Raw genomic sequence first — 9,832 nt, forward strand, 5'->3', positions numbered from 1 at the left:
GCTGTTGGAGATTGCTTGAGGTCCACTCCAGACCCTGTTTGCCTGGGTATCAGCAGCGGAGGCTGCAGAAGATAGAATATTGCTGAACAGCGAGTGCTGCTGTCTGATTCTTGCTCTGGAATCTTCATCTCAGGGGTGTACCCAGCCGTGTGAGGTGTTAGGTGTCGGTCTACACCTCAGTGGAAAATGCAGAAATCACCCATCTTCTGTGTCGCTCATGCTGGGAGCTGGAGGCTAGAGCTGTTCCTATTCGGCCATCTTCTGATCTGTCCTTGGATGAAAATTTTTCCTCTAAATTGCAGAGTAGAGAGGAAACTGGTTCTCTTTTATGGTTCACACTATTTATTCTGCTTTAATAGAATTTGTGGCCACTTCAAATTTGATGCTGGTTCTTTATTTTTCTGATTCACTTTTAGTTAGCTGTGTGATCTTGAGCAGGCTACTTCATCCCTCTGTGCCTCGGTTTCTTCATCTCAAAAGTTATCTTGGTATGGGATAGAATGCCAACTACAGCCACATTAGAAACAAACAGGTATGTCCATGCCACGAAGCCCGCGCTCTGCGTGGCAGCCCTGGAGACAGCCAAGCCCTCGCCTCCACCCCCTGCCCAGCTCTGGCCGCCAGCCCCTGCCCGCCGATGCCGCGGTTTCCTAGACAGCCACATTGAAGTTTTTTAACATAAGAAAGGATTTATCCAAAGAACAGTAAGCCTAGGACTTATTTTAGAGCTCTTATTGCTTATTTTTAAGGCAATATCCAACAAAATAACCCCAAACTTATTCACAAAGTAGCTTGAATTTTTTAAAAAGGGAGTATTGGGAAACTTAGTATAGTCTCTTAATATTATTTTTATTAAATCCAGTTAGCTCGTTCATTGTAGGAATTATTGCATAAGTTAAAATAAACCTTCCAAAGTAATTTTTCTCTTGGTCATCATAGAATTTTTTTAATATGGAAAAAATAAAAATCATCTCTAATGCAATTTCTCAGAGAAGACCACCTTAATACTGTAGTATGTTATCTTTCAGGCTTCTTTTTATTTTGTGTATAAAAGTATATACAAAAAAGTATATGAAACTTTTATAACTTTTATAAAAGTTCACTTTTATAACTTTTATAAAAGTTCACTTTTATATATAAATATATATTATTTTATAACATTAAGGTCATACTGTGCAGTTTGCTCTCCTGCTGTTTCATGAAGTATTACAGCATGGATAAATTTACTATATTAGGAAAATGTACTGCAAATGTGTTTTCTAATTGCTGAGTAGCATTCCATCATAAGGCTATATATGTCTGAACAATCATTTTCCATTCTTCAGTCTTTTAAGTAACACTTTAGTGAACATAGTGAATATTCTCATGCATATTTATATTTATCTCTGATAAGTATCTTAGAATAAAAATAAAAGTTATGAACTATTTTAAAGGTTTTAATTCCAAAATGCTTTCTAGAAAAGCTGTGCCAGATTATATCTCAGCAGCAATGCATAGGGATGTACATTTCATCATTTGCCAGTATTGGTCATTATATTTTTATGTACTTTTGCCAGGTTGATAGGGGAGAGGTTATATATATTTTAATTTCCATTTCTTTTATTAATGTGATTGACTATATATTTGTTGGGTGTTTAGGGCGAGTATGTATATATGTGAAGTATGTCTTCTGTGATTTGCCTATCTTTATATATATATATTTTTTTTACCAATTTATAAGAGCTCTCTATATTGAAAATAAGTAAATGATTAAGGTGTTTTTGTTTTGTTTTTTTTTTTTTTTGAGATAGAGTCTTGCTCTGTCGCCCAGGCTGGAGTGCAGTGGCCGGATCTGGGCTCACTGCAAGCTCCGCCTCCCGGGTTTACGCCATTCTCCTGTCTCAGCCTCCCAAGTAGCTGGGACTACAGGCGCCCGCCACCTCGCCCGCCTAGTTTTTTGTATTTTTTAGTAGAGATGAGGTTTCACCGTGTTAGCCAGGATGGTCTTGATCTCCTGACCTCGTGATCCGCCCGTCTTGGCCTCCCAAAGTGCTGCGATTACAGGCTTGAGCCACCTCGCCCAGCCTTTCGATTTTAATTTTATAAACTTTGACATATGAAAGTTTTCTGTTGCATTTATACTTATTTATTCATTTTTTCTTATATTGTTTTATATTCAAGTTTTTATTTCTCAATTAACATGTAATATAAAAATGTGAGTTTTTTAACAACAAAAACTCAAAGGAAATATGTTTTTAGTTCATGTGTTTTGAGCCCTTCTCAGTGGATTTGTGGTGTTTATTACAGCTATGGAAATGGAAATTATAGAAGTTCCATATTTAACAGCCTTATGTTTTTGATCCTAAAAGTAGCCTCTTTTGAAAAGGTTTGAAAACATACAAAAGCACACATATACTAAATTTTTCCCATTGACTGGAGGAAATTGAGAAATAATTTTGCTACAAATTAAATGTACAAAAAATATTGAAAATGGGTTTGTTTTAGGAATTTATGCGTATGATTGGCAATGATAAACAAGGACAGATGATCGTGTTCCATTTGATAGAACTTTTGAAGAATAATGGAAGATTACCAAGACCAGATGGATGCCCAGATGAGGTAACATTTTTTTTTTTTTTAAATCCATGGTAATCATGCATTTTATTTTACTTTTTACTCAAAGACTTCAGTTCACTTTCTGAAATTTAATTTGCGGAGCTTCCAGATAAACAGCATAATCAGATGACTGTGGAACAAGGCATAGTTATGACATGTACCTTGTATTGAAAATTAATGTCTTCCACCAATTAAAAGATGGTCCTTAGTGTTCCTTGTAATTTTGGTTTATTTTCTCCTTTACAGATTTATATGATCATGACAGAATGCTGGAACAATAATGTAACTCTACGCCCCTCCTTTAGAGATCTAGCTCTTCGAGTGGATCAAATAAGGGATAACATGGCTGGATGAAAGAAATGTCCTTCATTCTGAGAACAAAGTATATTTATAGAACAAAGTTTTCTATTTCACATTGCTGTGGACTATTATTACATATATCATTATTATATAAATCATGATGCTAGCCAGCAAAGATGTGAAAATATCTGCTCAAAACTTTCAAAGTTTAGTAAGTTTTTCTTCATGAGGTCACCAGTGAAAGACATTAATGAGAATTCCTTAGCAAGGAGTTTTGTAAGAAGTTTCTTAAACATTGTCAGTTAACATCACTCATGTCTGGCAAAAGAAAAAAAAAAGACTTTTTCAACTCAGCTTTTTGAGATGTGAAAAAATTATTATGTAAATTTTGCGATGTTAAAGATGCACAGAATATGTATGTATAGTTTTTACCACAGTGGATGTATAATACCTTGGCATCTTGTGTGATGTTTTATACACATGAGGGCTGGTGTTCATTAATACTGTTTTCTAATTTTTCCATAGTTTATCTATAACTACTTCACTATACAAACAAATTAGATGTTCAGATAATTGAATAAGTACCTTTGTGTCCTTGTTCATTTATATCACTGGCCAGCATTATAAGCAGGTGTATACTTTTAGCTTGTGTACTGTAAATATTTTTCAAGTAAAGGGAACAAATGTCTAGTTTTATTTGTATAGGAAATTTCCCTGACCCTAAAGAATACATTTTGAAATGAAACAAGCTTACAAAGATATAATCTATTTTCTTATGGTTTCCCTTGTATCTATTTGTGGTGAATGTGTTTTTTAAATGGAACTATCTCCAAATTTTTCTAAGACTACTGTGAACAGTTTTCTTTTAAAATGTTGAGATTAAGAATGCAAGGAACATTGTCATCCTGTGAGCTGCTGACTGCCAATAAGATTCTTCAATCTCTGAGATCTATGCTTATGAATTAAATTTAAGCATAAGCCATAAAATAGATTGTTTTTAAAATGGATAGCACATTAAGAAGTGTAGCAGGTTAAGAGTTTTTTCCTAAAGATTGTATATTTGAGGGGTTTCAGAACTTTGCGTTGCAGTCATAGATTTATTTCCTTTTTAGAGGGAAAATGAGGTAAGTGAAAAAGTATGCTTGTTAATTTTATTCAAGAATGCCAGTAGAAAATTCATAATGTGTATCTTTAAGAAAAATGAGAGCATACATCTTTCCAATTAAGTATAAGGGGTTGTTCGTTGTTGTCATTTGTTATATTGCTACTCCACTTTAGACACCATACCTAAAATAAAATATGGTGGGTTTTTCGTGTGTGTGTGGGTTATTTATACAAAACTTAAAATACTTGCTATTTTGATTAAAAAGAAAATAGTTTCTTACTTTATTTTTAGTGGCATGTTCTACTTTTTTAAAACTTGTACTGAAGACTTCTCATTTTGGGTTGAAGGGAAGGAAAAGGAAGAAATGTTTTTTACATTCATTATACTTAAAGCATTTTAATAGTTCTGGATGCAGAAATAATCTAAAATGACAGTGAATTAGGTTTTAAAAAAGATTTTAGATTTTTTTGAAAATTTAATTTTTAATTTGTAAAGACTCCTGAAGGATTTGTATATGCAACACAGTTAAGAGATTTTCCATTTTACTACCTTGCAAGTGAAAAATAGCCTATCATATAATATGCTTGATTCCAGATTTTCATACTAAAACTTAAGTACATACTTAAAAGTAGGTTCTTCTCAAGGATCTCTAACATTCTGTTTTTTAAAACAAGATGTGAACTAACTTTTCTTAAAGTTTTTTAAAAATGCTTCATCTTTTAGTTTTATATAAAGAATCCCACATGTACATTCTTGTTTTTAAAATGGGATGACTACCTTATTATAAAATTCCAAGTTTCCAAGAGACTTCTTTTCATTGAGGCTTCGTAAAGTTTTCCGTTTTGATTCTGACTACACATAAAAATAAGCTAACCCTGTAGCTATTAAGTTGGTTTTGTACAAGAAACACATAAGTAATTATCGTAGCAGTTAATGCCAAAATATTTTTTCACATTAATATTCTTCAGAAACAAGGGTAAAGGTATTCTTAGAATTATGTAATTCTGTAACTTTACAGTATATTAAGTTATATAATCTTTATATAAATGATTTTGTTTTTCCATGGGTACTTGCTTGGAAAATAGTCACTTTTTCATGCTATTTATACATGCTGCCAGTAACACTGTAATTTGCTGTGAAAGAGCATTCTTTTAACCTAAGACTGCTACTTTACAGTCAAGTGTAATTTTTATTACAACTATAACTTCTAGTATTTGAATTTTATTTAAACAGCTAGAAAATAGTTAGAAAATACCTACAGTTCTATATCTGTAGAGCCAATCTCCATGGTGGGTGTGGCATTATGTGCTCAATTTATTGAGACTATGTTAATTTCTTTACCATGTTCCCCCTAAATTGAAATAGTGATGTAGTAAATATTCAGAAGTGATTTTCTTTTGCATTTTTACCTAATCAAGGAAACGGGCCACACACATTGGTTTAGGGATGTTATGATAGTTTACCTTCCAGTTTTTAAGAAATGCTTCCTACAACTGCTATCAACCACTGTACTGTCTTTAATGAACATTGTTGTATCCCACCCTAATTCTTGTATTCAAATTATTTCTCATGAAAGTTTCTCTAATATTTCTAATGAAAGTTTCTCTAATTTTGGGGAATAATTTACTAAGAATCAGTTTGCTGTATATTAGAATAAATAATAACAGTAAGTCAGCAGGATTATCCAAACAAAAGACTAGGTTTTATGAGATAAGCTTAATTAAGAAAAAAATTAATTAAAGTATGAATATCAGAAATACTGTGTGTTTACTCTCAGATTTTAGCTGGTTGGATTTAATATCAAGATAACTAGCTGCTAAATGTTTCATAATTCTGACAGTGATATTAGATTTCAAAATGACACCAAGAGAACGGAAAAACTACATTAGTCAAATCCATGTATGTATGTCATATAGCCTTTAATTTTTTAATCAGATTCTTAGTAAAATGCACATTATATGCCTAAATATTAAAATATTTACTTTTATAATCTTACCTTTTATTTTACTATAATATAAATAAAATTCTTCTTAGGTTAAAAAATTAATTCCAATTGTGTTTATGCCAGATGGCATTGCTTAGTTGCTGCAGGCTCTCAATACGTTTCATTCTTTTTTATACTCTTTCACATTTTTAAGGAAAAGCCTTACCTCCAACTGAAACACCAGTCTTACTAATACGGTTTTAAAAGTTGTTAATGGTCATTATCTATTATAAGGCCTTTATTTATATAACAAATTGCTTAATATTTTATTTTGAATATAACTGTAACAGATTTTTAAAATGAGACCTTCAAAAGAGCTCTAAGAGTCCCTGTTCTAGTTATTTGCATTACAAGCTTCTGTGAATGTTTTAATTTTAATACCAGTAGTAGGAAGATAATGGCAGTAGAAGCACGCATATATACATGCTATTTATTGAGGTAAAGTCATCTTTGAGCAGTGTGAACAGACAGAAGCATAGCTTTTAGATCTGAATGATTGGTAAATAACAACAAATAGATCAAGGTGGTATGGAAAAATGGTAGAGCAGGCATGTTATAGAGACAACAGGAAGCTAAGAAGGCAAATTATCCATTGCAGATGGTAAGATCTTGTCAAACACTAAAAACACAAAGTGTGAAATGGAAAAATCTGTTGATCAGTTATTTATCTTTTCAAGCACAATTGTATACATAGATGAAAATGTTTAGGTGCTTTTCATACACAGATAATTAAATATATGGTATTTAATAATAAAAAAGTTTAAGGTCCTTCAAATACTTGAGGTATGTATTATGGAAACTCAGGGTATGAATATTCTAGGAGCATGTAATATAAGATTGTGAGTTGGAATTTATTTACTGAAATGAAAAACAATGAAGTTAAAGAAATCAAAGATACTAAAGCAAATGGAAAGATAACCTAACAAGGCACTCAATAATGAAAATACTTAGTGGAATACTACTTGAAGTATACATATCATACTTTCTTCCTCTGCTTAATAATTTTCTTGAAGGTTGTTATTACAATGGGCTTTTATTGGCTATCCTAAATTTTAAGTATATTAGAACAAAATGTATTATTATGTCCTTAGTAACATTTAAGACCCCTCGTTTTTGATTAGAGAAAAAAAGTTATTTACAGAATCAAAGACTTCATCTTGATTTTTAAGAAAAAATAACTGAATTCTCTAACACCACGAGTTAACAATTTTTTTTTTTTTTTTTTGAGACAGAGTTTTACTCTTGTTGTCCAGGCTGGAGTGTAATGGTGCGATCTCGGCTCACTGCAACCTCCGCCTCCTGGGTTCAAGCAATTCTCCTGCCTCAACCTCCTGAATAGCTGGGATTACAGGTGCCCGCCACCACGCCTGGCTAATTTTTTGTATTTTTAGTAGAGACGGGGTTTCACCATGTTGGTCAGTCTGGTCTTGAACTCCTGGCCTCAGGTGATCCAACCGCCTCGACCTCCCAAAGTGCCGGGATGACAGGTGTGAGCCACTGCACCCAGCCCAGTTAACAATTTTAATCTGCATAACCAAGGTATATAAGCCATCATGTGCAGGTTGTAGGGAGCCCACAGCTAAATGACAATAATTGGATTGTGTTGATTGTTAGCACTTACTGACTACAGTTAAGAGGCATTTAAAAATTAAAATAGTATTTCCCATAAATTGTCAGAATTTTTTTAAAAGCTGTTATAAATCCTTACTCCTATCAATAATTTTGAAGACAGTGTGAATCTCATGGTACCACTTTTTTACCTTTATTACTTTTATAACAGTGCTTTGCAGTTTGTTGAATAGAAACTCTTGATAATAAGAGTAAAGGTTGTTGACAAACCTGAAACTGAGTTTTACCTTCTTATTGAAGGACTTAGAAAAATGTTGAAGTTGAATCCTAGAACACTGAGCATACCATTATTCCTTAATAAGGCATCATTCATTTTAAAAGTTATTTCAGAGAAAGAAAATTCTAAAAATTGAGACTTTACTATACAGGACAATCCTTTTCTGAAACATAGTTTGGAAATCTGAAATCTAAAGAATGATGAACATTGTGCTAGGAAAAAAGAATTTCAGTTTCTATCATCTAAGATCATTCACATTTAATGGGAATTTTTTTCCAACATCTTCAGTTTCTCTTATTTTAAAACTACTGTCCTAAACGTGGAAGGTAAGAGTATGGACAACACAATCAAATGCCAAAAATACCTTGGTTCTAGTAATTGCCTAGGCCATTCTCTCATAGTTGCTCCAACAACTTAGCTATTTAACAATCAGATTCTTAGTAAAACATTTTTCTCTTTCTTAAAAAAAAAAGACTATCCATATTGCATACCACTTCAGACTTTTCTACATATGCATTCACCCATCAATACTGACAGTGCAAGCTATGTACAACTTCAGGTTGCATCAGATAACTCATATTAATGGGTATAGTAGTGAAAGTATGATCTCCAAAGTATATTCATAAAGTCCTAAATCTTGTTCAACATATTAAGAATAAAGAAGAGTAGATAAACTAATTATGGATGTAGCAAAGGAATCCTGGATAATCTTACTTGAGGGTGAATCCTGATGGTGTATCAATTTAGAATTCCCTGTTAAACATTCAGACAAAATTAGAAGATTACAACTTTCAGTTCTACTGCAGCTCTGGGAATATGAGCCCTAATCATAGTTTTCAGGGAGCCTAATTTGGTGTGGCCTCAAATAATCTCATCATCCATAAAGATCCCAGAGAAAGGTTATCTTGGACCTGGGGTAGTGAGAGTTGGAATTTCATATATTCTCTGTAGGGCATGATTTTTTCAGCAGACGTGTTATACCTCCAAGAGTGTGAAAATTGATGTTGGAGGATGAAAAAAAATCATATAAAGCACAGAAATACAGTACAAAAACAGATACACAGTGGTATTAGAGTGTCATGGTAGAGGAAATTAGGGAAAGATGTCTAAAATGTTCCTGGTGGGGAAGTTGGGGGAGGCTAATGCAAAAAAAAAGTTGAGAAACACTACTTTAGAGTGTGCTCATATGGACACAGGTCAAACTAGCACTACCTCAGAAATAACCTCAATATGATAGGGCAGATATGACAGTGTCAGAAAAGCTAAGAGTACTTGATCTTTAAATAAATACTTAAAATAATGTTACTGAGCCAAAAAAAAAATAGTTTACATGTAATCTTCTTAAAAAGTTACCTAATTTCACTCATACAGGAAAGCTCTGGCTGGCATCTAGTGCGTGCCCCTCTGGGATGAAGCTTCCAGAGGAAGGAACAGGCAGCAATCTTTGCTATTCTGCAGCCTCTGCTGGTGATACCCAGGCAAACAGCACTGGAGTGGACCTCCAGCAAAATCCAGCAGACCTGCAGCACAGGGGCCTGACTGTTAGAAGGAATACTAACAAACAGAAAGGAACAGTATCAACATCAACAAAAAGGATGTCCACTCAGAGACCCCACCCAAAGGTCACCAACATGAACCAAAGGTAGATAAATCCATGAAGATGGGGAGAAACCAGCACTAAAAGGCTAAAAATTCCAAAAGCCAGAATGCCTCTTTTCTCCAAAGGATCAAAACTCCTCGCTAGCAAGGGAACAAAACTGGACAGAGAATGAGGTTGATGAATTGACAGAAGTAGGCTTCAGAAGGTGGGTAATAACAAACTCCTCTGAGCTAAAGGAGCATGTTCTAACCCAATGCAAGGAAGCTAAGAACATTGAAAAAAGGTTAGACAAATTGCTAATTACAATAACCAGTTTAGAGAAGAACAGGAATGACATAATGGAGCTGAAAAAAACAGCACAAGAACTTCGTGAAGCATACACTGCCAAATCAGGCAGAAGAA

The 9,832-nt window shown here is 33.5% G+C and overlaps 1 protein-coding gene across 3 annotated transcripts in view; it reads left to right on the forward strand.

The window, feature by feature from the left end:
- The window catches only part of JAK2 (Janus kinase 2), a 160,056-nt gene extending 154,013 nt beyond the window's left edge, over positions 1 to 6,043 (forward strand). For all 3 annotated transcript variants that reach the window (XM_011988377.1, XM_011988376.1, XM_011988378.1), the window contains 2 exons: positions 2,485 to 2,598; positions 2,842 to 6,043. In XM_011988377.1, coding sequence (XP_011843767.1) covers positions 2,485 to 2,598; positions 2,842 to 2,949 — 222 coding nt within the window. In that variant the 3' untranslated portion in view covers positions 2,950 to 6,043. The remainder of the gene's footprint in view (positions 1 to 2,484; positions 2,599 to 2,841) is intronic.
- Positions 6,044 to 9,832: the final 3,789 nt, after the last annotated feature.

The sequence above is a fragment of the Mandrillus leucophaeus genome, unplaced genomic scaffold, assembly GCF_000951045.1.
Source record: "Mandrillus leucophaeus isolate KB7577 unplaced genomic scaffold, Mleu.le_1.0 Scaffold329, whole genome shotgun sequence".
Taxonomy (NCBI): Eukaryota; Metazoa; Chordata; class Mammalia; order Primates; family Cercopithecidae; genus Mandrillus; species Mandrillus leucophaeus.